The sequence below is a fragment of the Equus caballus genome, chromosome 7 (assembly GCF_041296265.1).
Source record: "Equus caballus isolate H_3958 breed thoroughbred chromosome 7, TB-T2T, whole genome shotgun sequence".
NCBI lineage: Eukaryota > Metazoa > Chordata > Mammalia > Perissodactyla > Equidae > Equus > Equus caballus.
Genome location: NC_091690.1, coordinates 27,256,550 through 27,282,632, shown reverse-complemented (window position 1 = coordinate 27,282,632; position 26,083 = coordinate 27,256,550). Strand labels below are relative to the sequence as shown.

Genomic DNA, 26,083 nt, shown 5'->3' with positions numbered 1-26,083 from the left:
GTAGGCTCTGGCCGAGCAGACACCTGGTGAATTGGGAAGTTCAGCCACAGGGTGTCCCATTTTATCTCGCGCCCACCTCTCCCTTCTCTGAGCACCTTCCCACTCTAAAAGATTTTTGCTCTCAACTTTGGAGCACTTAAAAATTCTTTCAGCAATCCTCTGGTGGGCTCTGTGAAAGCGATTATTTAAATTTTCTGAACTCTTACCTAAATCTTCTCTTGAGTCCTCACAACCAACCTATGAGGTTGATAAGAAGCTAGGGGTCATGGAGATTATTAGCCAAGGTCACAGTGTTAGAATGCAGTGGGTCCTGGATCAGAATTGAAGGTTTACTTCGGGCCCGTTACTTTAAACACTGTCTATTTTGTTTTAACTCTGTCCCCAACAGTCTGACCATAAGTTAAATATTCAAATTGTGCTTATTTAGGACGGTACTAATTTCTTACCGAAAATACCACAGTCTTCTATAAGACCTTTCCCAGACTGTGACTGGCAGTGGGAGGCACTCAGTAAAAAAGTTCGTTGAAGGCCATCAGTTAAGAAGGGACCATAGAAGCCCAGCCCCTAAGGGGCGCTGTTCCCCCCCAAGCGCCAGCGTGACCGGCATGATTAAGCCCAGAACCTTGGGGACCGACTCGACTCCCGGGCCGAAAAGACGCCGGCGGAGGCCCCGCCCCAGCCAGCGAGCCCGCGCATGCGCCCGCCGGCCCCGCCCCGTCCTAGTCGGGCTCCCGCCTCCGTTCAGGTAGGGGGCGGCACGCGGGGGAGGGGCGTCGCCGGAGGGCGGGGCTGGGGGGAGTCTCGGGCCTCGGGGCTCCTTCGTTGGCGCCTCAACGAAGGTTGCCCCAACTTCCGATACAACCCGGAGCTGCTCCTGCGGCTGCCCCTTCCGGGGAGGGGGCAGGTCCTGGGGCTGGGGGCCGCCGAGGCGCTGCGGGTAACCAGCACACGCCTGCTCCTTTCTGTGGCTCCGGTCCTCGGTCTCCGCACCCCTCCGGCGCCTGCCCCCCAGCCCCGTCGGCTCCCAGCCCGAGTCGGGTAGCTTGAGGACACGGGGCTGGGCAGGTGCCGAGAGCCCGCCGCCAGCCCCACCCTGCGGGGCTGCGCTGCCGGGCGCCCGGAGCGAGGGGCCGCAGGGAGAAGACTACGTGCGCTCGCCCGCTCCGCTGGCGCCCACGCCTTCTGCTCCAATTGCTTTCCCAGCCGAGCGGAAAAGCCGGGGGCACGTTGCCCGGGCCCTGGGAAGCAGGGCGGTTCGGCCCCGCCGCTTGAGGTCCGCCGGTGCACCTTCCCATCCGCAGGCCGTCCGTCCGACAGGCACCGACCCTGCAGCCCCCAGCCAGCCAGACGGGAGCCCACCCTGAATCACAGGGTAAAGAGACCAGAGGCAGCTGAGTGACCCCACCACGACCCAGACCCTAGTAGGGCTTTCGGTGTGACACTGTGGGCCTGAACCGGGAAGTTTCCCCATGTTTACAATTCTGCAACTAACAATAAACAGTTACCCCCCATGTGTGCCAAGCATGGGGAGTTACAGGGCTTGAGGTCGGCTCTAGAGGACGGGGAAGCGGGGTTTTGGGTGGTATGTGTCTGAGCGTGTGTGTGTGTGTGTGTAGAAACTAACCCAGAACCTGGTGCAGTGCCTGGCAACCCGTCAGCCCTGAGTAAACCTTCATGGAATGAAAGAGAAGGTAGGTGACTGAGGGAGCCGGGCTACAGAGGGCAGCTCTACTCGTCCCACCCCTGCCTCCCCTGGGCTCCTGCAGACAAAAGTAATTAGGTTGAGCCTTTAATCACAGCTGGTTTCACAGGCAGGAGGACAAGGAAGAGCAGGGAAAGGGAGCAATTCTGGGGACACTGGGTGCTGGCTTGGCTCACAGGCACTGCCTCCCTCTGGGACCCCCTCCAGCCCTCACAGCTTGGCAGTCAGTAATCTCCTGTTTTCTTGTCTCCCTCAGGACACTGGGTTCCCTCGGAGCGTCCCCAGGCTTAATGATTGTCCAGAAGGTGGCTATAAAGGGAGCCTGGGAGGCTGGGTGGAGGAGGGAGCAGAAAAAGCCTACCTCAGCAGATCTGGGCACTGAGACAGCGGCAAGCAGGAGCTGTGGTCAGGGGCTCTGTGTCCCACCATGGCAGCCCAAGGCTACAGCTATTACCGCGCTGTGATCTTCTTGGCCATGTTTGGAGGCTACAGCCTGTACTACTTCAACCGCAAGACCTTCTCCTTTGTCATGCCGTCGGTGGTGGAGGAGATTCCTCTGGACAAGGATGACTTGGGTGAGCCCTGGGAGGGCGCGGGGGGCGCCCCGAAACAGGCCAGCAGGAGAAGTTGGCTGTTTGTGGCAGTGTGGTGTGTACAGGCATTCAGTGTGTGTTGAGTGTCTGGGCACGGCAGAGGCTAAGGGAGTCCGCATGTGCTGGGTGAAGAGGCTCAGATCCGTGTATGTGGGTATAGACGAAGGACTATGAGTGTGAACTATGCATGTCTGAGGAGGGCTGCTTATCTCATGTGTCTGTGCGCGTCTGTGCCCCAGATGTGCCCCCAGAGGCACTGTTTATTCCTAGTGTTTAGGGGGGTTCTGAGCAGTTTCCACATCTGTGTGAGTGCATCCTCAGACCACAGGCTGTGTGCTGCCACTGACACTGTGAGCACTGGGAACTGGTGAGCTGGCACAATGACTTCATGTGGCCCAGAAGGCTACCTTTCAGGAGGAATAAGGTCCCTGACTCCAATTCTGAGCTCTTCACCCCATGTTCAGATGTGGGGCAACAGAACTTCCCAGAGGCCCTGGGTCAGCATCCAGGGTGAGGGGGAAACGAGGCATGTGTAAACCCCAGGGAGGGGCCTGCCCTGTCCTGCTCCCTTCTTGCCCTCTGACAGCTGCAGCTGGAACTCTCCAACAGGCTGAAAAGTCATGGGTCAGCCTGGGGCTAGTGCTGATGGTGAGGCAGGAGGAGTGGGCCCGTGAACATGAACGGGTGTTAGGATTCCAGCACAGGCTCCTATTCCTCTTGGAAGGAATCTGTCTCACCCTGCCAGGCACCTCTACACACCTGATCCCAAGCCTTGCTTCACCCCTCCTGGCCTTTGCCCTCGCCCCTAACCCCCCACGTGTCCTTCTCCCTGCTCCCCTCTCCTGCAGGGCTCATCACCAGCAGCCAGTCAGCAGCCTATGCCATCAGCAAGTTCGTGAGCGGGGTGCTGTCTGACCAGATGAGTGCTCGCTGGCTCTTCTCTTCTGGGTTGCTCCTGGTTGGCCTGGTCAACATAGTCTTTTCCTGGAGCTCCACAGTGCCTGTCTTCGCTGCTCTCTGGTTCCTCAATGGCCTGGCACAGGGGCTGGGCTGGCCCCCATGTGGGAAGGTCCTGCGGAAGGTGAGTGTCTGCTTCCAAGAAGCCTGTTTAGATTGGCACTGAGGATACCTAAGGAGCATGTGGGAGCACCTGCACCTCCACCCCCAACCCACAGCAGGTTCCTCAGGAGTTCCAGTCCAGCTCCTAATGCTTGTCAAGATATTTTAGGAACCTGAACGTGGTGGGATCAGGTGGCAGATGAGGGAAACTGGCCCTGCCAAGTAGAAGTGCCATCTCCCTCATCCCTGTAATGTGAGCATCTGGGACTGTCCCACGTGACCCCCACCTTCAACATGGACTGTAGGCTGGGCACCTACTCTGTCCCCCTCTGCCCCACAGTGGTTTGAGCCATCTCAGTTTGGCACTTGGTGGGCCATCCTGTCAACCAGCATGAACCTGGCTGGAGGGCTGGGCCCTATCCTGGCAACCATCCTCGCCCAGAGCTATAGTTGGCGCAGCACGCTGGCCCTGTCTGGGGCACTGTGTGTGGTTGTCTCCTTCCTCTGTCTCCTCCTCATCCACAATGAACCTGCTGATGTTGGACTCCGCAACCTGGACCCCACCCCCTCCAAGGGCAAGAAGGGTGAGCACCCACCCAAGCCGACCACTGGGGCACCTTCGTTCATCCTTCATCTGGCAGACTTTCATTGAGGACTGGTGTAGACCTGGCCATGTACGAGCCAGTGGATGTCAGGGGAGGGATGGCGATGGAGAGTGGGTGGGGAGTAAATAAAACTCCATCCCAAGAGGCAGTTAAGTACCAGACAATTGGCAGAGCCAACAAGTGTTGTGACTCGTTATATCCTGGTCCTTCCTCACAACAGAGCCAGGCTTTCTTGTTCAGGGCAGCATCTTAAGCTTAAGCAGCTTGGGTGCCTTCCTCCGTCCGCCCTGGTCCTCACTCTTTCATTTGTTAAGGCTTGAGGTGGAAGGGAGAGGGCAGAACAGTAGGTGTGAGGGTACCTTCCTGCTGATCCCTGGCTGTACAGACGGACTCTGCCCCTGTGGCTGGTTAATGAAGTGGGTGGGGGTGCTTAGCGGGGGCAGGGGAGCAGGAGCAGAGCCTGAGGTCTGGCCTTCTCCCACTCCCAGGCTCCTTGAAGGAGGAGAGTACCTTAAGGGAGCTGCTGCTGTCCCCCTACCTGTGGGTGCTCTCCACTGGCTACCTTGTGGTGTTTGGAGTAAAGACCTGCTGTACTGACTGGGGCCAGTTCTTCCTTATCCAGGAGAAAGGACAGTCAGCCCTTGTGGGTAAGATGAGTGTTGGGACAGGGGTGGGCATAGGGAACAGGAACCAATGCAGGGGATGGGAAATTCAGGCCCAGCTTCCCTTTATCCCTGTTCTTCTTTCCCTGAGGCCGGACACTGCTGGGGACCCTGTACCTCTCTAGGTTTAAGCCAATCTGGGATAACTCCAATGTGTAACACCCTTCCATACCCTCCCACCCTTCCTTTCTCTCTTCCCACCACAACTTCCCACTGCAGGTAGCTCCTACATGAGTGCCCTGGAGGTTGGTGGCCTCATAGGCAGCATCGCAGCTGGCTATCTGTCAGACCGGGCCATGGCAAAGGTGAGTGGGCAGAAGGAACAGGAAGGAGGAGGGTCCCTTTAAATCTTCCCAGCATGACTAGGACAGGCACCAGAGGTGGGAGCCCTGGGGCACAGGCAGTTGGCATATGCTGGTTTAGGTTGAATGTGGTGGGAATGATTCCAGGCTACTCTTCTTTGCTAGGGCTGTGGAGATAAGGCTCTTAGGGAAAGGTTTTAACTGACATCAAGGAGAGCCAGAATTTCTCTCAGCCTAGCAGTGGGCTTCTCCAAAGCCCCAGGGAAACTGGGGTTAGGGAGGGGCTGGGTGCAGCTCGCCAGCACGTGTCCTGAGCCTGCCCAAGTTGAGGACGGGATGTGGAGTTTGGCCTCAGACGTAATGAGCACGTCCCAGGGCCTCCCAGAGCTGCCTGGGCCAAGAACTGGGGTGGGATTGCCAAAGACCTGTCAGCAGAAGCCTGCTGTGTCAGAGTCCAGGGGTGGGGGTTCTCTGCTACTCCTAGGGCCTGACATTGCTGGGACTGTGTCCACAGGCAGGGCTATCGATCTATGGGAACCCTCGCCATGGACTGTTGCTGTTCATGATGGCTGGCATGACAGTGTCCATGTACCTCTTCCGGGTAACTGTGACCAGTGACTCTCCTAAGGTAAATAAGGAGGGCCTGGCACACGGCAGGTACGAGGAGAAATGCAGGGACTACTGACTCTGTCTCCCTCTCCATGGCTCCGGCCTGACCCAGGCCTGTCTCTGCCTCTCAGATTTCCCTTTTCAGTTCTGTTTGTACCTCAGCTCTCCTCTGTACTTTGGTGCCCCTCCTGGACTCTGGGCCTGGTTTTCTTCTCTTCCCTGTGCTCCTCTAGGATGTTGCTTTCTGGACTCCAGCTCTTCACCCTCTGGCTGAGCTCACAGGCTTTACAGAGCATGAGGTGCCTTATCTTTATGTCTGGTTTTTCTCTTGGTTTGTTTCACCTTTGTCCTACCCCTCTGCCTTGCCCCTAGCCAATCCACGCTGCGCAAAGTCTGAGAAGAGAGCACCTCCAACTTGGAGGGATGGCCTCTGTACCTCCCTTTCCTACCCACACAGGTCCTGGGGTTTGCTCAGCGTGGCACCCACTCCTCTAGCTCTGCACTGTCAGTTGTATTGGGAAGTGGGATGGGGGCTCACTTACTGTGTCCTTACTACAATTATTCGTTCCTGGGGGCCAAGCATGCTTCTCTCCTCTGGCAGGGGTAGGGAGGTAAGCTTTCTCACTCTAAGTGCTACCCTGCACTGCCCTTGCAGCTCTGGATCCTCGTGTTGGGAGCTGTGTTTGGTTTCTCCTCTTATGGTCCCATTGCCTTGTTTGGAGTTATAGCCAACGAGAGCGCCCCTCCCAACTTGTGTGGCACCTCCCATGCTGTTGTGGGGCTCATGGCCAATGGTAAGTGATACCCTCTAGAGTCTCACTTCACCCCCACTTGTGCACATAGGCCAGCTTGAGTCTGGAGCAAGCCCCACTGGCTCCAGCCTCACAAATGACTCAGGTTCTTCTCCTCCTCCCTGGCAGTGGGCGGCTTTCTGGCTGGGTTGCCCTTCAGCACCATTGCCAAGCACTACAGCTGGAGCACAGCGTTCTGGGTAGCTGAAGTGATCTGTGCAGCTAGCACAGCTGCCTTCTTCCTCCTACGAAACATCCGCACCAAGATGGGCCGAGTGCCAAAGAAGGCTGAATGAAGAGAGTGCAGGCTCTGGAGTATCCTCTTCCATCTGTGGCCTTTCCCCTGCACAGGGGTGATGGGAGAGAGGGAAGTGGGCAGCTCCGGCTAGGAGTGAACCATTGACTTTCCCTTTTCTGCTCCTTTTTCCTCGCCCAGGTGGCACTGGGAGTTATCAGTGGCTAATGAGGTCCCAGCTCCCCATCCTATGCTCTATTTAAGACAACCTTTATTCTTGGACTCCATTAGCTCCTATTTCCTGCCTTCAAACTGGAAACCCCTGCAGTCAAGGAAGTCTCCTATACCTTTCTTCCTCTCCTGGGCCCTTCCCTGCCCCCATTCCACCCCATCCCCACCTGAGCTGAGGCTCCTCCTGCAGCTGTAGGGCACCAGTGGCCCATGACTTCTGTCCTAAGGCCTCTCAGCAGGGGGCAAATGCCATTATCAATACCTCAGACTCCAGGGGAAGACAGGAGGCCATCACTCCCATCGACACCCTGGGTACAGTAGGGGGGTATGGGTGGGAGGATAGGAAGACTTGTTCTTGTTATAGAAGATTAAAACTAGATTTGATACTAAACAGTCAGTGAGTCATTCTTTCAAAAGGAGTAACACAAGCCAGAGACAGCTTTCTTTGGAAAATACTCTTCCAAAGCTTCGTTTCCCTGGAATGGGAAAGCTGATGTGGACTCCTTTAAGCTCATGTCTTCTCTCCCTTCAACTCAACACTGTCTAATCAATGATCATTTTAGAGATGAAGCTACAGGGTTTCAGGCAGATGAAATAACTTGATGGAGGGAGGCGGTGTAACAGGAGCTCACTGATAGTGTAGGCAGAAAGCCTGGGTTCAAGCTCAGGCTGTCAGTAACCAGGTTTGAGACTGAGGCACAGAATTTATACCTTGCTAAATCTCTTGTCAATAAGAGAATGTACCCCAAGGCTAGACTGAGAATTAAGTGAGCTAAAGCAATACAGCCTGGCTATAAACAGTTGATAAATGTTCCATCATCATCGTCACCACCACCACCAGCACCTCAGGAAGTCAGCGGCAATTCTGGAACTAGATCCAAGGCTCCTGATTCAAAGTCCCATGTTCATTTATTTAATGAACACATATTTATTTTGTTTTCTACTAGAACATAGCATTACGTCTTCCCAGAATTCCCTTATCATTCCTGTCTCACCTCCCAAGCCCTTCCCCTAAAACCATCAATTAGGATAGCAAACACTGAGATCAAAGGAATGTTTATTACAGCATTTATGGGCCTACCTCCTCCATAAATAAATCTGTACAGAGTTGGGAAGTAGGACCATGATAGATACAGGAGGGAAGAGAGCAAAGTATTAAGGCTCGGGGATCAGTACATGTCATCAGGCTCGTCATCCTCCCATTTTCAAGTGCACTAACAAGGCTGCTGGAATCTCCATCAGAGTGGAAACAGCAGGACCCTTGCTGCAGGATCTCTCAGAATTGGGGGTGTCCATTGCAGGTTCAGCCTATGACCCAGGTCCAAAAGTTCCAGCCTTCTCTGCCACCTCCAGGGCTAACTTCAGGTTCTGGTCAAACAGCTCACACCTAGGCCAGGCCCAGGAGGGACAAATGAGGACAAAGGGTGAGGCCTCAGGCTCTTTCTCCACTTTAGGTACAGAGGAGAGCCAGTGGAAACTCTGCATGAAGAAGGACATGAACCCCAAGGAAAGTCTTTGGTTTCTCAAAATAATAAGTAAAAGGCTAGTCAGTTTTGTTTTATTTAAAAATAACTCTATTACACTTCAAAATGACTCTGGGGAAGAGCACATGGGGAGGGGCAAGGAGGCTATGACCAGTATCTAGGGAGTGGGGCCACCTACCTGATTGGCATTTCCAGGGAGTAGAAAGGATTCTTGAGGGCAAAGTCTGAATAAATCTCATAAATCTTTCGGAGAAGAGAATCTATTCCAGCTTGCCTAGGATCTGCCAGCACCACAAACTTGATCCCTGGAGAGTAGGGCGGGGAATGGTTACCAAATGGCAGAGAATGCAGCAAATAATGCCATCCTGTGTTTGTACGGCACTTTCAGTTTTGCAAGGCACTTTCACAAGCCTATTTTTATTCTATCCTCACTGCTCCATAAAGCAAGAAAGGCAAGATTTTGAATCTACAGGTGAGACCATAAAAGTCAAGTGACTTTATCACATCACCCAGTTGACTGAGAGACCAGGCTTTGAATTCTAGCTCTGTCGCTTACTTCTGCTTAGGGTCCCTCAGCAGAAAGCGCCAGGCAGGGGACAAACTCTGGCAGTTTTCAATTATCTGCATTAAGCGAGTGAAGCAATGACACAATCCAAAGGTTACTTCCATTTGGCATTTGAATTTCATTTTAGAACAACACACCTTCCAAAATGTGTGGAACATGAGACAACTTTAAGGTGAGCTTTATCTCCACACGGGATAACCAGGGCTGAGTACACTGGGTGACGTGAACAAAACTCACATCAGATTAAATATTGGCTTTGGATTCACAAAACAAATAAATAGATGTATCTGTGCAAGTGTCATAGGAAAAACAAACCACCAGCCCCCTTGCTTACTAAAGCTGTCTTTGGTCAGTCCCTCCCCCCAACCTGCCCCAGTGAATCCCTCTGGCCTAGCTGGAGATGCATACCTGTCAGTGTCTGGAAGCAGTGTAGTTTGAATGTGTCTGTCTCCAGCATCTCAATGCCTGAGCTGCCCTGTTCCGGAGACAGCTGGGAGCCGATTGCGAACAGCCTATTTGCAAAGGAGGCAAAGCTGGGAATGCACCCGACTGCTGCAAGGGAGGAGTGCTTCTCCACCTTTTCCACTGAAGAGATCCTGTCTGCTGAGGAGTTCACATTACAGCCTGAGACAGGCAGATGAGGCGGTGTGAACTGCCCAGCAGCAGTATCAGAATTTCTTTAAAATTCACTTGAATTCTGCATATATTTTACACTCATACTTTGCTATAAAACATTTTATATGGAAAAACTTTGGGTAAAATTAACACTGGGAATATGTGCCACGGTTACTTACCCCGTGGCTATAGATCCCTAGCACATCTCACACCATAGCTGAGAGCAGGAAAAGATCTTAAAGATCATTTAGTTCAATTGCCTTACTTTAAAGATGTAGGAACTAAGACTCAGAGAAGAGAAGTTGGCTTAAGCAAGATCACACCACTGCCAGTATCACCTAAAACCTAGTTACACTGGATCAGTTCTTTTTCTTTTCATAGCACAAGCACTGACGATTTAAAACGAGGTAGAGAAACGTAGGCACTGCAGCTCAGGAGACTGCCCGCAGAACCACACTAATCCAGCCAGCCTAACAACCAAGTGCAGGCCAACAAGCACTAGGAAGGGTTGGGGGACTTACGAGTGGAACATGGAGGCCAGCATGAGCTTCTCATTGGAGGTGAGGCGGGGCCGGCCGAATCGAATGGACACCGGGTAATTAGCAGGGTTGCCCAGGTATTCCAACACCTCTTTCCCATCGGCCGTGTATTTGCCGTTCACGTCCACGCCATTGATGGCCAGCACCGCGTGGCCCACTGCAGAAGTGAAGCTAAGGGTCAACGAAGGCCCAGCGTGGGGATTCGGCCGAGGGAACAAGGGACCCGGCCGCACCCCTTCACGCCGCGCCTCTGCAGAGACACCAGCCCACTCCCGCAGCACCCGGCCCCGCCCCCCGGGCCCGAGCCTAGCCCACCCCGGATGCCGTCGCGCTGGCCAAAGGCAACGAGCACACGCTCGTCATGTAGCTTGAGCAGCAGATCAAGCGGGTAGCTGAAAGTCTTCTCAGCCTCGGCCCGTGGCGCGTAGCTGTCCAACTGGTAAATCAGGCCGCCAGCTTTGTTCACCACATACACACTAAAAATCGCCATTGCTTCGCCGCGGCGCGGACACCGGTAACTAGCCTCTTCCCCACGGCCCCGCCCCGGAACCGCAGTCACGGCCCGCCCCCCCCGCCGCTTTCCCCTCCCAGCCCCGGCGGGCGGCTGGCTGCGGCGCCTGCGCACTTGAAGCAACAGGCTCGGGTATCAGTAATGCCGTCAAGTGAGCTGCTGGGACGGGGTGAATTGTTTTCTGTCTCTCTTTCCCGGTTCTTAGCGCCAGGACGTAGCAACGCGTGGCAGCTTCGCAACTAGCGGCAGAGCCCAGCAAGGCGGCGCAGCGTCCCGCGTGTGCGGCTAGAGAGCCGGAGCCCACTGCCCCCAGCCGGCTTCCGGCTCCAGCGAGAGCGCGCCGCCTCCCAACTTCCATCGCGGGCTCCGCCCCTTGCCCCGGAAGCACTCGCCGCGGGTGGAGGTTTCTGGGCTTGTTGGTGAGCGGCGCTTCCTTTTTGTCCGACATCTTAGCAAGGCTGCAGTGGTGATAGCTGCTGTCCGAGCTTCGCGATGGTGAGCCCGGGGGTTTGAAGCCGGCGCGGTTCCGAGAGCGGGGCGGTGCTAGGGCACGTTTGAGGCGACATCGGACAGGAGGGCCCCCAGAACTGCCTGGCTGCATCTCGAGGCGGGCGAGGGTCTTGCTTCGCCCATGTGCTCCGGCATTCGGGTTTGCGGGGGTGAGGGGCGCAGTGCTAGGGAGAGCCTGGGGCCGCCTTATGACCTGGCTGCATTCCCGCTTTTCTTCTACAGCCGCCCAAGGACGACAAGAAGAAGAAAGATGCCGGAAAGTCGGCCAAGAAAGACAAAGACCCAGTGAACAAATCTGGGGGCAAAGCCAAAAAGAAGGTAGGAGTGAGTCCCCCCGTAAGAGGGAGAGTGGGGGCGCCGGTCCCATAGCGCTAGTAAAAGTGACGTGTACAGTAAATGGCTCGTAAGGTTGTGGGGTCTAGAGTTACATTATTAAAGCTTAAGCTCTCATCACGATTCGTTGTTACTGGTCTTTTCCTCATTTGAAGAATGGGTGGTACATATTACTTGGAAGTTAAAGAAGGTTGTATAAAGCATTTGTTCTGATGTCTGGCCACATGATGTTACTTTAATTAGTCCCTTGGGACTCAGCTCATATCTGAAAGTCTCAAAGATGTGTTGGGGTTTTCTCCCCCCAATCTAATTATCTTTGATGCTATTAACGGTAATCCTGATTTTTTAATCTTGTTTTTTATCGTGGCTTTCTAATTACCTGGATATATTTATTTGAATTTGCAGGGTTTCTGCAGATTCTGAATCTCATAGGTTTCTGCAGGCGAAGGAACGGAGCCACCCTCTCGGTTATAGCCCTACAACCTTGGAAGACATTTCTCTGATACAGGTTGTTTAGGAGAGAGAGCGCGATTCGTCTGGGAGCACTGACTTTTTTCCTTTTTGTTTTTGTGAGCAGAAGTGGTCCAAAGGCAAAGTTCGGGACAAGCTCAATAACCTAGTCTTGTTTGACAAAGCGACATATGACAAACTGTGTAAGGAAGTGCCCAACTATAAGCTTATAACCCCAGCTGTTGTCTCAGAGAGACTGAAGATTCGCGGTTCCCTGGCCAGGGCAGCCCTTCAGGAGCTCCTTAGTAAAGGTGAGGAGTGTTGTGCTGGTAGGCTGGTGCACGTTAAAATAGCCCTGACCATGTTAGCCTTCTTAAATGCTTTTATGGAATTTTAAAAAACAGGTGTAGGCTCACCAGTGGTCATTAGCAATATAATTCTAGTATGTTATCTCAAGGATAAAACCTAAAGCAGGGTTCTTGGCCATTTTTGTGCCGTAGGCCCCTATGGCAGTTTGGTGAAACCCAGGGATCCCTTATGTTTCCAAATAAATAAAATACATACATAAAATTACAGAAGAAACCCAATTACACTGAAATATGGGTATTAAAATTCCAAAAGTGTTTATAAAAATAAGTATCTCATAGTACTGTTATGTGAAAACGTTTTCTTTTCTCCCTAGGACTTATTAAACTGGTTTCAAAGCACAGAGCTCAAGTAATTTATACCAGAAACACGAAAGGCGGAGATGCCCCAGCGGCTGGTGAAGATGCATGAACAGGTGAGCAAGAACCCAGGGGCTCATGGTGTATGCATCTCCTGAACAAGGCTCTATAGTTCTGATTCTTCTTTATTTTTTTTGCAGGTCCCATCAGCTGTACATTTTGAAAAATAAAACTTTATTAAATCAAATAAGTGACTGTGTGTTTCCTGAGAAAGGTAATTTACAAAGGATAGTAGGTACAGGTTTGTTGACTTGGCTTTGAGCTCTGATGGTAGTTGAAAACATATCAGGAAATCATTAGCCTTTTTTCTTTATGTGACTGTTTGTTCCTTGCCGCAGCTTCAGTTTTGAATTGATGCCTGAAAGGAAATGAAGGGTTAACAGGATGAAGGCGTAAGGTCTCCAAAAGGGTGGTGGGTAGGGGGCCGGACCCATACGGACCCATACTACCTCGATTGCCAGCGGCGTCCGTTATTCCAGACCCGGCCAAAAGAGGGCAGCCACCCTGCACCGGTGCTAGAGCTGTGGTCAAAGTTGGCCCCAACTCTGTCTGGGGGCAGTTTCTTCAATTTCTGTTTTTCCTCTACAGATAAGTAAAGAGTTGTGAGTAGGAAGATTTAAGGAACCCACTGTCATTCTGGAGTTAGTTTACTTACTTTCTTTAAGAAATTCTTCATAGGAGGGTCCTATTTGTTGGTTCCCAGAGCTGTATTCCTCATCTAGGGCCATCCAGGGAGGTGTAGCACCTGAAAAGAGAAGACTCATCAAGTAGAAATTAAGGCACTTAAAAATTTTTTTAACCTTCAGTCTACTGTGAAACATGCCTTTAAGCTCTTACTTAAGACCTAGAAATGTTCAAAAGCAAAACCCAGGAATCCTGGACCATGGGAAATTGAAGGTCCTTGGCTAATTTAAAATAGCGTATCTTACATGTGACGTGCTAGTATTTAATAGTTTTATGGAGGTGTGATTGACATACAACAAACTGCACACGTTTAAAGTGTACAATTTGAAACGTTTTGTGTGAAACCACCATAATCCAGATACTGAACATCAACCCCATGTATCCTCGTATCCCTTTATAATGCTCTTCCTACACTTCCACATACCCCTTTCCAGCGCCAGGCAGCTACTGCTGTGCTTTCTGTTGCTGTAGATTAGCTTGCATTTTCTGTAATTTTATATAAATGGAATATAGTGTATATATATATATTTTTTGGTTTGGCTTTTAGCATTGTTTTGAGATTTTGTCTGTGTTGCATGTATCAGTAAGTTCCTTTGTTGTTTACTATTCCCTTGTTCATTTGTTGAGGGACATTTGGATTGTTTCCGGTTTGAGGCTACTGCAAATAAAGCTGCTGTGATGATTTGTGTCCAAGCCTTTGTGTGGACAGACTTTATTTTCTCTTGGAATGGCTGGATCCTAATGCTGGGTGTATGCTTAACTTTTCTTAAAATGCTGAACGGTCTTCCAAAGTGGTCGTTCCATTTTATATTCCCACCAGCAGTGTATGAGAGTTCCTCCACAAACATGGGCAGTGACCTTTAGCCATTCGGGTGAACATCTTTTGTATATGCCTTTGTTGAGTTTTTATTCATACAAGTCCTTCATCAGATAGTGCTTTATCTTAATCAACTTTATTCTTTTAAAAAGAAAAATTGCCTCTTAAAATTTGAGAAACTGCCGTGGGCCTTACCTGAGTGGACGTTACCAACTCCTGGTGTATCCTGTAGTTGGAAATGGGGGGAAAATCCTAGATAAGAGCCAAGAGATGATAGGATACTCACAGCTAGACAAAGGGCAAACTTTACAGGAGGTGGATGGAACCACTGCCACAATGTTAATTCTGCACACGGACTGATGTTAAATCTCAGAGCACACTAAGTCATTGAAAGACAGTCTTGTCCTCAGGAGACTCATGATCTTAATACTGATCTCCAAAAACAGACTGCCTACTACGTGCCAGGTAAACAAAACCTTTCCTCACAGAGCATACAGATCATTGGGAAAGAGAACTCGGTATAAATTAAATCACATGCACAGCTCTACATGGTACTACATCCATTTATAACAGAGACAGCCTGTTCAGATAAGCCACCTGTGAAAAACTGACATTTGAGCTAAGAGCTGAAGGAAAGTAAGTGTTGACTAGGTGATGAGGGAAGGAAAACGCATTATTAAAGGCGAAGGCAACAACATAAGACAAAAGTAGGGAGAAGCACAGTACAGCTGGACTATAGAATATAAGATTGCAGGTAATGTAATGATTTTCTGTGTTTGGGACAGGATCACAGGGAGAAAAATTGTTCCAAGGTGGAATAGAGGCCAACTTGTATTCAGGAGGTAAAGCAGACATACTCACTGACAGGATGTGGGAGACAGAAGAAGGGGATAAGGATCTGCATCTACAGTTAGTGGAAATACAGGAGTAGAGGGGGTAGATTCAGGTGCCTATGGGATATCTAGAATCTATATTGAGCTGGCCCTGGGTTCTGCAGAGGATGAGGTTTAGGAGTGACAGTGGGGGCAACAGGTGTGGAGAAGCTCACCATGGAGGGTGAGGAAAGAGGTCTGAGAAGATGCTACTGTGGAACGGTGCAGCAAGAGGGAAAAGCCTGAGTTAAGACAGGAGCAGCCAGAATAGGTAGAAAAAACAGAGGTGGGTGCTGACTGACGGGGCCTTTTCCCCTTTCCGGGCTTCCTTATCCATTGTACCTGATGGCCAATGAATGTCAGAGGTTGTCCTGTTTCCATCCAGTCAAGCTCTGGGGCTGGTGGCAGGTCCAAGTATGAGGGCTGCTGTGAGATGGAAGCTACTTGGCTGAAAAAGACAAACAGCAGCCAGCTGGCAGACAAGGTCCTTGAGCCATGAGGACAGCAAACATGAGATTTGCTCTCATTTCACAGCCAAAAGGTTACAAAATGCTCTAAAACAGGTGTCAAACTCCCAGCAAGAAATTCCCAAGTAATCTTACCTGTTTGTCCCTTTCCAGCTTCCAGGTGCCGAAGAGCCCTCTTCTGGGTCTGGCACTGCCTGAGGCTGAGTTTGATTCAGGAAAAATAAATGTGTCTAGGATGCTTAAGAGTCTGCCTTGGCCATGCTCCCACCCTCCAGAAGGAAGCAAATTAGCATATGAAGGGTACTGCCCATCTTGCAAACTCTTCCCTTCCCTCCCTCCCAGCCCTTGCCCCATCTCCACTGACAAGGCCTGCCCCCTGGCTGACAGGTAAGGGAATTCAAGCCGAGCAGGTGAAGCATGGAGTCCATCAGTTCTCTTAGAAGAGCTGGTAGGTGAGATGCTGGACCTGAGAGAACCAGGGATCAGTGGATTTGGATACTGCTCTGGCTCCTCCGAGAGAAACCAACCTCTAACACAGACCGAACCACCTCCTGCCGGCTCTGCTCCACCTCGCGGATCTGAGCTGCCATCTGTGGGAGAGAGGCTGCTTAGATAGCTACAAAGTCACGGGGGCTGGGTCCTTCAGAGGCCTTTCCTTTAACTTACCTCTTTGATCACCTCATCCTCTTTTTCCTCATAGGAATCCAAACCTTTCACCATGGATTTCTTGAATCTAAAAAGAAAAAAGGCAAGTCAGCCCAGAACCCCAGTCCCTGCCAGTTGTGAAAAGATCCTCAGTAGATAATTTTTTCTTTAAATTTTGAATAATTTCAAACTCACAGAAACAAAATAGTACAATGAACATCTGTGTACCTCTCACTCAGGTTCACTGTTAACGTTTTGCCATACTGGCTCCACTTCTCTTTTATGTACACATTTCCTTTGTGCCAAAACAAAAATGGGTTTTAGACATCATGAGACTTAACTCTAAGCATACATGTCCTGAGAACAGGAACAGTCTATGAAATCATGAAACCATTACCACACTTAAGAAAATCAATTACTCTTTGTGATGTTCAAATTATCCCATATTTGGCTCGTGAGAACCCCTTCAAACCAGCTCCTTTGTCCTCTCGACCATTCCATCAATCTGAGCATTTCCAGCGCGAGATATTCCAGACTCACCATGTCCCTTCCCTGCTCCAAACCTGAAATCAATGATTTCTCCAATGAAATCTGGTTCACTTTACTAGGAAGTATTATTTAGAAACAAAGAGCTGAGAGTTAGCAAAGCTCTTACTGCTCCACAGGTGTCATGCTTCTAGCTCTTTCTGAGGAGAGAGCTCTTTTTCCTTAAATAAATAATTCATACTGCTACCTCGCCATTCAAATCTCTCCATTCCTTACTCGTGCCTTCCTTCTGCCATAGTGAAAACCCTGGTTCCCAACATCAATATACTTGCAGTTGTTTTATCCTACAACACACACAAAAAGGCATCAGAATAATACCAATACTGCCATCATGACAACTAAGGAAAGCTCAAGATTTCTTTGCAGTTCTTTAGCCCTTAGAAAATATCCTTCTAAATGTATACAGTCAGAATTTTGTGTTCAGGGGCCAGCCCGGTAGCCAAGTAGTTAAGTTCGCATGCTCTGCTTCAGTGGCCTGGGGTTCACCAGTTCGGATCCTCGGCATGGACCTGCACACTGCATATCAAGCCATGCTGTGGTGGCATCTCACATAGAAGAGCTAGAATGACCTACAACTAGGATGTACAGCTATGTACTGGGGCTTTGGGGAGAAAGGAAAAAGGAAGCGTGGCAACAGATGTTAGCTCAGGGCCAATCTCTCTTCACCAGAATTTTGTGTTCAAAAGTAATTTCAGAGCCAGCCCTGATGACCTAGTGGTTAAAGTTTGGTGCACTTCGCTTAGGCAGCCCAGGTTCACTTCCTGGGCATGGAACCACAACACTCATCTGTCAGAAGCCATGAGGTGGGGAACGGCCCCATGGCGCAGCGGTTAAGTGCGCACATTCCACTTCGGTGGCCTGGGGTTCTCTGGTTTGGATCCCGGGTGCAGACATGGCACCGCTTGACAAGCCATGCTGTGGTAGGCGTCCCACATATAAAGTAGAGGAAGATGGGCACGAATGTTAACTCAGGGCCAGTCTTCCTCAGCAAAAAGGAGGAGGTTTGGCGGTAGATTTAGCTCAGGGCTAATCTTCCTCAAAAAAAAAAAAAGCAACCATGGGGTGGTGGCAGCTCATGTAGAAGAGCTAGAAGGACTTACAACTAGAATATACAACTAGGTACTTGGGCTTTGGGGAGGAAAAAAAAGAGAGGAAGACTGGCAATAGATGTTAGCTCAGGGCAATTCTTTCCCAGCAAAAAAAAAAGTTACTTCAATTCTTATTGTTTGTGGTTATTATCAGTTTTATATATAATTAAGATAATGTGTCTTTGCAATCAATTTTAGGATTTGTCTTGTGACCTAATTTTACTATGTAGAACACTTATGTAGAGAAATGGCTCTAGCACGGTGCCCTGGCAGCCCTGCACTTCTCCACACACGCAGAGCCTTGAACCGCAGCTTGTCAGTCTCGCCTCCTGCCCGTGTGATCCTCCCAGAACTTGCGAGGATGGGAGGCCTGAAAGGAGCTGCTATGAGGCCATCTCCCGCTTGCCTCCCTGTCTCCCCTGGGAGGCTGTCAGGAGAGTTTCTCATCAGCTCCCGGGTTCTGATGAGGAATGGGCTTTCTACGCCACCTCTCTGACGAGAGCTGCAGTCTACATTCGGCTCCCCAGCAAGAAGGTATCCCACAGCTCACACTGCAGTCATCCAGGCCTCTTGGTTTCAGTGTGGTCCTTTTTGGTGTGGGGTCAAGGACCTGGGAAGCTGGCACTTGAGCTTACTCTCTTTGCTGTCCATGTAAGTAATAAACTGTCTAAATCAGGGCCAGCCCCATGGCTGAGTGGTTAAGTTCGAGCACTCCGCTTTGGTGACCCCAGGGTTTTGCTGGTTTGGATCCTGGGTGGGGACATGGCACCGCTCATTAGGCCACATTGAGGCGACACCCCACATACCACAACTAGAAGGACCCACAACTAAAAAATACAACTATGTACTTGAGGGATTTGGGGACAAAAAGCAGAAAAAAAAAAAAAGATTGGCAACAGTTGTTAGCTCAGGTGCCAATCTTTAAAAAAAACAAAAACCAAACAACTGTCTAAATCTAAAAGTGGCTCATTTGATCTTTACCTGTCAAATCAGTCAAGCTTGGCTTTGCCTTGTCCTGTGTTTGTGAGCTTGAAATTTTTAAGATTAAAAGTCAAAACTCTAGTTGGGGGGCTGGCCCGGTGGCACAGCAGTTAAGTGCACACATTCCACTTCTCGGCAGGCCAGGGTTCACGGGTTCCATTTCCAGGTGTGGACATGGCACCGCTTGGCAAAAGCCATGCTGTGGTAGGCATCCCACATATAAAGTAGAGGAAGATGGGCATGGATGTTAGCTCAGGGCCAGTCTTCCTCAGCAAAAAGAGGAGGATTGGCAGTAGTTAGCTCAGGGCTAATCTTCCTCAAAAAAATAAAAATAAAAGTCAAAACTCTATTTAAATAAAAAGTTCAAACAGCCCATCCTCACAATTCTCAATCATAACCTTTTCTGCTCAACTATCCTTTTTTTTTCTTAAGATTTTATTTTTTTCCTTTTTCTGCCCAAAGCCCCCCAGTACATAGCTGTATATTCTTCGTTGTGGGTCCTTCTAGTTGTGGCGTGTGGGACGCTGCCTCAGTGTGGTTTGATGAGCAGTGCCATGTCCGCGCCCAGGATTCGAACCAACGAAACACTGGGCCACCTGCAGCGGAGCATGCAAACTTAACCACTCGGCCACGGGGCCAGCCCCCCAACTATCCTTTATTCATCCACCAAAAACCATATGGAGCTGGGACAGGGTGTGAGGAGTGCTTTTCGTCCTCAGATTCCTGTCTCCTCCCAGTCTGAACCACAAGTTTGAAGGCAAGTTGGTGGGATTTAGGCATTTCTTATCATTCCCTCATTATTCTCCACACTGAGTAGAAAGGACCAGGAGTTTTTCTGTAACTTTGGCTCTGGGATCCCCTTCACACCTCATAATCTCAATACAGTCCCAGTAAAAGTGGTGACGTGAGGCAGCCTGCCCTCTTCCTGAGGCAGTCAGGGCTCACACCCTTTCTATGCTGACCAGCTTCCTGCACTTTAGTTTCTAAGGGTCCTCCAGAGGCCAGTTACAATAGAGTCTAAAACAATTAAAAGTGGGCACTGTGTGAGCACCAGTTTTTCGCACACTGCAAACAGCCTCTTCTATTCCTAAAGGACCTTAGTATTCTCTGTGCCACGCATTTAAGTAGTTGATTACAGTCAACTTTTACTATATACTGCTCTCTATTTGGTAAATGCACCGTAAATCCCATCCCCCAACTAGATTATAAACCTGTCAAGGACTCTGTCATACTTTTGTGTCCAATATAGTGCCTAGAATAACAGGGGCTATGAAGACAATAGATCCTTATGAAGTCCTTTCTGAACTTTCCAGTTAATAGAGGAAGCTCCAGTGCCTCCCACAGATCCAGAGGATGCACCCCCTGCTACTTCACCTTTCGTAACCAGTGACTTACCGTGCGTAATCTTGGGGCGAGATGAGAAACTTCTCTTTCATCTGGAGCTCGGCCTTGTTCTCCCACCAGAATCTGTTGGTTGCTTTCTTGTGCTCTGGGCTGAAAGTGGAGAGGATGAGTAATCTCAATGATAGATTATAGAATATTACTCAGATATCTAGGCATTAGATAAGTAATGCAAACTGACATCTGGGTTTCTGCCTCTGGACAAGGCTAGAGGAGGAATATTCGTACTAGTCTCTTCCTGATCTCGAGTCTCCCTTTTTCAATAAAAATGTGAGAGTCTGAGAGGAGGGCATGGGAGTAGCCTTGAGCCAGCTGGCTTTCCAGCCGGACCACCAACACTCCCGGGACCATGGCAGCCATAAGTCCTCTACCCCTCAAGGCTGGCAAAGCCTATAACGTGGCTCAATCCATCCACCCCGATCAAATCACAAAAGCATTCCTCCTCTTACCCACCCTAAACCCTCCCTCCCACGTATGTATGCAAATATGCTGGATGAAGCTCCCAATGCGGCTGTCACCTGGCCAGGTGCTCCAGCAGGCCCCCGTGCAGCACGGTCAGGTTTCCGTGGCTCAGGTGTTTCCGCACCTCACAGCTGCAGCACAGGCACCAGCAGCACCGTTCGTGCTCGGGCACGTAACGCTCCACCTGAGCCGCGCGGACGGCCTTGCGGGCGGCCTCCACCTGCGGCGGAGAAGGGGTAACCGGGCAGAGGCCAAGTAGGACCCGGAGCGGGACCTCCAAATCCCACCCCCTCGGGCCCTCACCGCAGTGCCCGCATCCCCGCTCCCAGGCCGCCCCCGGCCCACTCCGGCCTCCCGTCCGCACCTGGGGCAGCAGCCGCTCCAAAGCCACCTTCAGCTGCCGCTGGTGCTTGCGACTGTAGACGTGTCCGCGACCGCAGAAGAAGGTCTGGCGGCACAAACCGCAGCGCTCCGCCGGCGCCATCGGCCCAGCTCTCGGTAACCGGACGTGCAGCCTGTCCTTTGCCATCCGGTGACCCCTGACCCTTCTGGGGCGGGGCGAGCCCAGCGGCCCCTAGCGGCGGGCAGGCGCCACTGCAAACCCTTCTGCGGCTGCGCGGGGCCTTCCCCTGGCTCCCTTGCTGCTTGCAAACCCCGCGAGTCATCGGTAACCGTGAAGGCTGTTTAGCCAGGAAAAAAATGGTGCAGCTGCGGGGGAAACAGCGCACGCAATAGTTAGGTGTAACTGCAGGACCACAAACCACACACGTGCTGGGGCATTGACAAGGACCCTATTAGACAATGTAACGAATCATAACTAGCATTTATAGAGTGCTCACTCCGTGTCCAGAGCTTTACATTAACTATGTCACTTAATCCTCACAATTACCCAATATAGTATACTATTATCATTGGCACTTTGTTTTTTAAAGATTGGCATCTGAGCTAACATCTGTTGCCAATCTTTCTTTTTTTTCTTCTTCTTCTTCCCAAAGCGCCCCAGTACATAGTTGTATATTCTAGTTGTAGGTCCTTCTGGTTGTGGCGTGTGGGCCGCCGCTTCAGCGTGGCCTGATGAGTGGTGCCATGTCCGCGCCCAGGATCCGAACCGTGAAACCCTGGGCCGCCTAAGTGGAGGGCATGAATTTAGCCACTCGCCCACAGGGTGGCTCCTATTATAGGTATTTTACAGGCTGGAAAACTGAGGCAGGGAGGAGGTAGTAACCTTGTGGACGGTTGCACAGATGTTAAGCAGTAGAGGCAGCACCTTGGGCCCCGTGATCTTCAGTACCAGCAGGCTGCGGAGAACACAAGCTGGAGGTGGCCATAATCTAAGATGTAATCACAATCATACCCCCACTGGGGTCTTCTGAGCATTGCTCCTGTAAAGCTGTAAAGGGGAAGCTATAAAGGGTGCAAAATCATTGCCCAGGGTTAGCAACTTCTCACAGAATCAGCAGCTTCCCTGTCAGTCCTGCTTCCCTAAGCCCTAGGGCCTAAGGTGAACTGCTTCCTTACAGGGCTGAAATCTCCAGGCTGTGATCTCCGCTCTAGAGCTCCCCCATAAAAGCCTGGGGCCTAGCCCAGACCTTACTTATGGATGAGCAGGCAGACCTGGCACAGAGTCCTGAACTTCCCTTAGATTTCATGCCAGTACTGGTACACTAACTTGGATGGCTACGACGTCTGTAGGTGTATACACAGTCAACTGTACATAATCCAGGCTCAGAAAGTAGCCAGACTTCCCTTCAGATCTTGATTTGCTGTGGGAGCTTCCCTTTAAACCCAAGCCTCTGCCAGATGTGATCCATTTTGATGACCCTTGCAACAGTCAATTCCTTGACCTCCCATTATTCCCTTAGCAGGGTCAAGCCTAGACCTTGTCCACCCAAAATTTTTCCTTCTCTGAACCCAAACTCTGATGTTCTACTCTGACCAGCCTCTTCCACCCTCCCATGTGGCCTTACCTTCTGTCTCGTCTTTAACTACAGGGAGCGCTCCATTCCTGAAGATGACTACTCTTATTCATTTTCTCAGAAAATTATTCAGCATCTGCCAGCTGCCAGATGCTTTGTTCTAGGCCAGTGGTTTTCAAAGTGTGGCCTCCAGGTGAGCAGCATCAGCATCTGGGAGCTTGTTAGAAATGCAAATTCTTGAGCCCCACTCTAGACCTACTGAATCGGAAACTCTGGTATGGGGCCCAGCAATCTGTGGTTTAATGAGCTCTTCAGGTGATTCTGATGCTTAATTAAGTTTGAGGATCACTGGTCTAGGTCTCAGGTCCTCTTGGCTTCACTTTACCCGCTTGATCCCAGGAATATTTCCACCACACTCTCACGGCAACCTGTTATATCACTTGACCTTCTAAGACCTCTCATTTTGTCAAACCCCAACTGTGGATCAACCCAGCCATCTGTTCCCCTCATTTGTTTCAAAGCTGCTTAGAGTAGTCTACACTATCTGCTTTCACTCCTACTAACTTCTTAGTCCTCTGCAGTTTCTCTAAAGTTCTCACCACCAAGTATTCATTCAGCTGCCATCTGAACTTGTGTGAAATGGAATTCAACATCCGCCTCTTCAGAATATCCCCTATTTTCATCCTCCCAGGGAATGATACCCACAACCTAAAGCCTGGAGTTTTGGGGTGAGTTACTTTTGACATTCCCTTTTACTCAGTCCCCGTATCCACCCTGCACAAGTTGTTTCCTTGAATTTCTGTGATATTTAACGTCTGTTCTCCATCTTTTATACTCAAAACATACCTTATTTTAATTCCCTTCCTCTTTTGCTTGGATTCATGTAAACTCTTTCTAACTAGGTTTCCAAGTGTCTGGTCTATTTCAGCTCCATTTATCCTCCAGACTATGGTCTTAAGAAAGTCTCTAAAATGACTTTCCTGATTAATTTAATGCCTCTAAATTGCCTTCAGGAAAACTCTAAACTTGCCAGCATGACTTTCAAAGTCTTTTACAACATGATTCCCACCTTCCTCTTCATCTTGTTTCCCACCGCTCCCCTCCTCCTTCCCTGACCTCCTCCAGGCAATATTCCAGCAGTCCTATTGCACCTGTGCATTCTAGTATCTCCAGCCCTTGGTTTCCTCTGCCTGGAATTTACTTCTTTCTAGCTCTGCCTGGTAAATTCTTTCTATTATATAAGGCTCTGAAATATGAACTCGATTGGAATTTCCATGAGGCTGGTAACTTTGGCACATGGTAAGCTCTCAATCCTTTCCTAAGCTCTCACATCAATTCATTATTGAATTAATGAAATATCACCCCGTTTGTGAAGCCTTCTAAAGTTGTCGCTGCAGAATTAATTTCTCGATTCCAAGGTCCTTTGCTCATCCTGTCGCCATTTTTGTTTAGTAGTCAGTTGAAAAGCTCCTCAAGTGCAGGAGCTGTGTCTTGTTCGTGCCTGGCCCCCTAGAACTAGCATAAAGTGGTCTTCTATGCATTTTTTTTTTTTTTTTTTTTTTTTTTTTTTTTTTTTTATTAATGTTATGATAGATTACAACCTTGTGAGATTTCAGTTGTACATTTTTGTTAGTCATGTTGTGGGTACACCACTTCCCCCTCCGTACCCTCCCCCCACCCCCCCTTTTCCCTGGTAACCACCAATCAGATCTCCTTCTCAATATACTAATTTCCACCTATGAGTGGAGTCATATAGAGTTCGTCTTTCTCTGACTGACTTATTTCGCTTAACATAATACCCTCGAGGTCCATCCACATTGTTGTGAATGGGCCAATTTCGTCTTTTTTTATGGCTGAGTAGTATTCCATTGTGTATATATACCACATCTTCTTTATCCACTCATTAGTTTCTGGGCATGTAGGCTGGTTCCACGTCTTGGCTATTGTAAATAATGCTGCAATGAACATAGGGGTGCAACGGACTCTTGAGATATCTGATATCAGGTTCTTAGGATAGATACCCAGTAGTCTTCTATGCATTTTGGCAAATTAAATTAAAACCATCAAAACTCCCTGGAAAGTTAGGGTGCCCTTGGGGTGGGAATTTGTGCCAGGAAGGAGCCTAGGAAGCATACAGCTAATGGCCTGCTAATTAATAGTATCATACCACAAAACAGCCTAATGGGAGTTTTATTTATTTAAAAATTGTAAAAGGTAATTTCTTGTTAAAAAAAAAAACTAGGCTATAAATAAAAAATGATTGTCCTCCATATCTTGTTACCCCCCAATCCTCAAAGATGACTATTGCTGTTTGATAGCTATATTCTTCAAGCTGTTTTCTATGCTTAGACAACATATTTATATATATGAAGAATAATTTTTGTCACATTTGGAATCATATTGAACATACTATTCTGCTACTGGGCTTTTTTACCCCAAAAAAATCTGTTGTGGGTATCTTTCTATGTCAGTACATACAGCATGATTTAAATACTATCTATATCCCAATGACTGTCAAATGTATTTTCATCTTTAGCTCAAACTTATCTTCTCAACTCCGGACTTATAACAATTATCTACTTGGCATAACCACCCTGATGCCTCACAGATTCTAAACACAGAACTGCTCCAGCCTGCTGGTCCTACAGGCTTCCTTTCCTCCCCGTTCACCCAACTGCTCAAACCAGAAGCCTCAGCCATCTTTTCTCCTCCTTCATCCAATCAGTCCTGTTCACTTGTTGATTCTACCTCCAAGATACATCATCAGATTGGTCTGCTTCTCCGCATCTCTTCTGCCACTGCCACTATGCCTCTCCCTCTGGACAACTGCAATCACCTCCTAACAGTCCTGCCTGCTTCCACATCTGCCCCGCTACAAGCCATTTTCAATGAGTGGCTAAGCATGATTAAAAAAATAAAATCAGGTTATGTCAGTTACTTCAATTACTTTTCACTATACTTGAAAAAAAAAACCCAAATCCCTTATCATAGCCTAGAAAGGCCTGTGTGGTCTAGTCCCTGCCTCCCTCCCCACCTCCCCTGGGATCGCCCTCCCCTTGCTTACTGCATTCTGTCCTCCACGGCCTTACCACCATTCTCTCAATAGGCCAAGCTGAGGAGGTTCCCTACCTCCTAGGCTTTGTCCATTCTGTTCCTTCTACTAGAATAATTTTCCTTCCCATTCTTCAGCCTGGACACCCATTATACAGGTCTCAGTTAACATGTCTTTCTCAGAAAGGCCTTCTCTGACCCTCTCTCCAATCTAATTTAAGTACCCATGTTATTTTCCCTCACAATAACCTAAACTTACCTTGTTAATATTTATTATCATTGTACACTATTAGTGTGTCTGTTTAGTATCTGTCTTTCCATCTAGACTGAAAACTCTGTGGGGCAGGAACCCTTTTGGGTTTCACTCTACCCCTAGCACCTGGCACAGGGCCTGGCATATTGAAAACTCAAAGCAAATAATTGCTGAATGAGCAAAAAAGAGGATGTGAGGGTAGGAGTATCATATTCTATTGGAGGGCAAAATGGGCAAAGGTGGATTTTTCTCAGGGTCCCTTTTTCCACAAAGGCTATATTGTTTTGTTCTTTCCTTCTGACCTGTTGCCTTTTGGGATTCACTTGCAACTTAAACCAGACAGCAACAAGAATGTGGACAGGGATAAGGATGCGCACAA

General features: G+C 49.5%; 4 protein-coding genes across 11 annotated transcripts; 2 read left to right on the top strand and 2 right to left on the bottom strand.

Annotated features, from left to right (window-relative positions):
* The first annotated feature begins 603 nt into the window (after positions 1 to 603).
* Positions 604 to 7,180, top strand: SLC37A4 (solute carrier family 37 member 4). 6 transcript variants are annotated; one of them, XM_070272869.1, is made up of 13 exons: positions 717 to 745; positions 1,204 to 1,372; positions 1,617 to 1,691; positions 1,959 to 2,007; positions 2,137 to 2,277; positions 3,144 to 3,376; positions 3,695 to 3,938; positions 4,448 to 4,606; positions 4,841 to 4,926; positions 5,438 to 5,551; positions 5,766 to 5,831; positions 6,188 to 6,326; positions 6,453 to 7,180. In XM_070272869.1, exons 3-13 carry the CDS (start codon positions 1,680 to 1,682, stop codon positions 6,617 to 6,619), a joined length of 1,410 nt encoding a protein of 469 aa, XP_070128970.1. In that variant the 5' UTR covers positions 717 to 745; positions 1,204 to 1,372; positions 1,617 to 1,679; the 3' UTR covers positions 6,620 to 7,180. The 6 variants fall into 6 exon arrangements, with proteins under 6 accessions (XP_070128968.1, XP_070128969.1, XP_070128970.1 ...); XM_070272867.1 differs by lacking the exon at positions 1,617 to 1,691 and having other exon boundaries at positions 604 to 745; XM_070272872.1 differs by lacking the exon at positions 5,766 to 5,831.
* A 649-nt stretch (positions 7,181 to 7,829) lies between these two features.
* On the bottom strand, positions 7,830 to 10,576 carry TRAPPC4 (trafficking protein particle complex subunit 4). Of its 2 annotated transcripts, none has more exons than XM_023644956.2 (5): positions 10,308 to 10,576; positions 9,975 to 10,149; positions 9,247 to 9,350; positions 8,452 to 8,578; positions 7,830 to 8,268 (listed from the first exon to the last, which is right to left on the bottom strand). In XM_023644956.2, the coding sequence occupies exons 1-5, from the start codon at positions 10,480 to 10,482 to the stop codon at positions 8,151 to 8,153; spliced, it is 699 nt and encodes a 232-aa protein (XP_023500724.1). In that variant the 5' UTR covers positions 10,483 to 10,576; the 3' UTR covers positions 7,830 to 8,150. The 2 variants fall into 2 exon arrangements, with proteins under 2 accessions (XP_023500724.1, XP_001503119.1); XM_001503069.6 differs by having other exon boundaries at positions 7,830 to 8,176.
* A 280-nt stretch (positions 10,577 to 10,856) lies between these two features.
* RPS25 (ribosomal protein S25) lies at positions 10,857 to 12,711 on the top strand. Its single transcript, XM_001503063.5, has 5 exons — positions 10,857 to 10,998; positions 11,236 to 11,331; positions 11,924 to 12,107; positions 12,479 to 12,577; positions 12,662 to 12,711. The coding sequence occupies exons 1-4, from the start codon at positions 10,996 to 10,998 to the stop codon at positions 12,571 to 12,573; spliced, it is 378 nt and encodes a 125-aa protein (XP_001503113.1). The 5' UTR covers positions 10,857 to 10,995; the 3' UTR covers positions 12,574 to 12,577; positions 12,662 to 12,711.
* On the bottom strand, positions 12,629 to 21,038 carry CENATAC (centrosomal AT-AC splicing factor). 2 transcript variants are annotated; one of them, XM_001501028.6, is made up of 11 exons: positions 20,849 to 21,038; positions 20,541 to 20,704; positions 20,017 to 20,115; positions 16,028 to 16,094; positions 15,889 to 15,951; positions 15,497 to 15,561; positions 15,237 to 15,342; positions 14,218 to 14,248; positions 13,177 to 13,266; positions 12,971 to 13,103; positions 12,629 to 12,879 (listed from the first exon to the last, which is right to left on the bottom strand). In XM_001501028.6, exons 1-11 carry the CDS (start codon positions 21,011 to 21,013, stop codon positions 12,807 to 12,809), a joined length of 1,056 nt encoding a protein of 351 aa, XP_001501078.2. In that variant the 5' UTR covers positions 21,014 to 21,038; the 3' UTR covers positions 12,629 to 12,806. The 2 variants fall into 2 exon arrangements, with proteins under 2 accessions (XP_001501078.2, XP_070128974.1); XM_070272873.1 differs by having other exon boundaries at positions 15,237 to 15,366; positions 20,849 to 21,029.
* Positions 21,039 to 26,083: the final 5,045 nt, after the last annotated feature.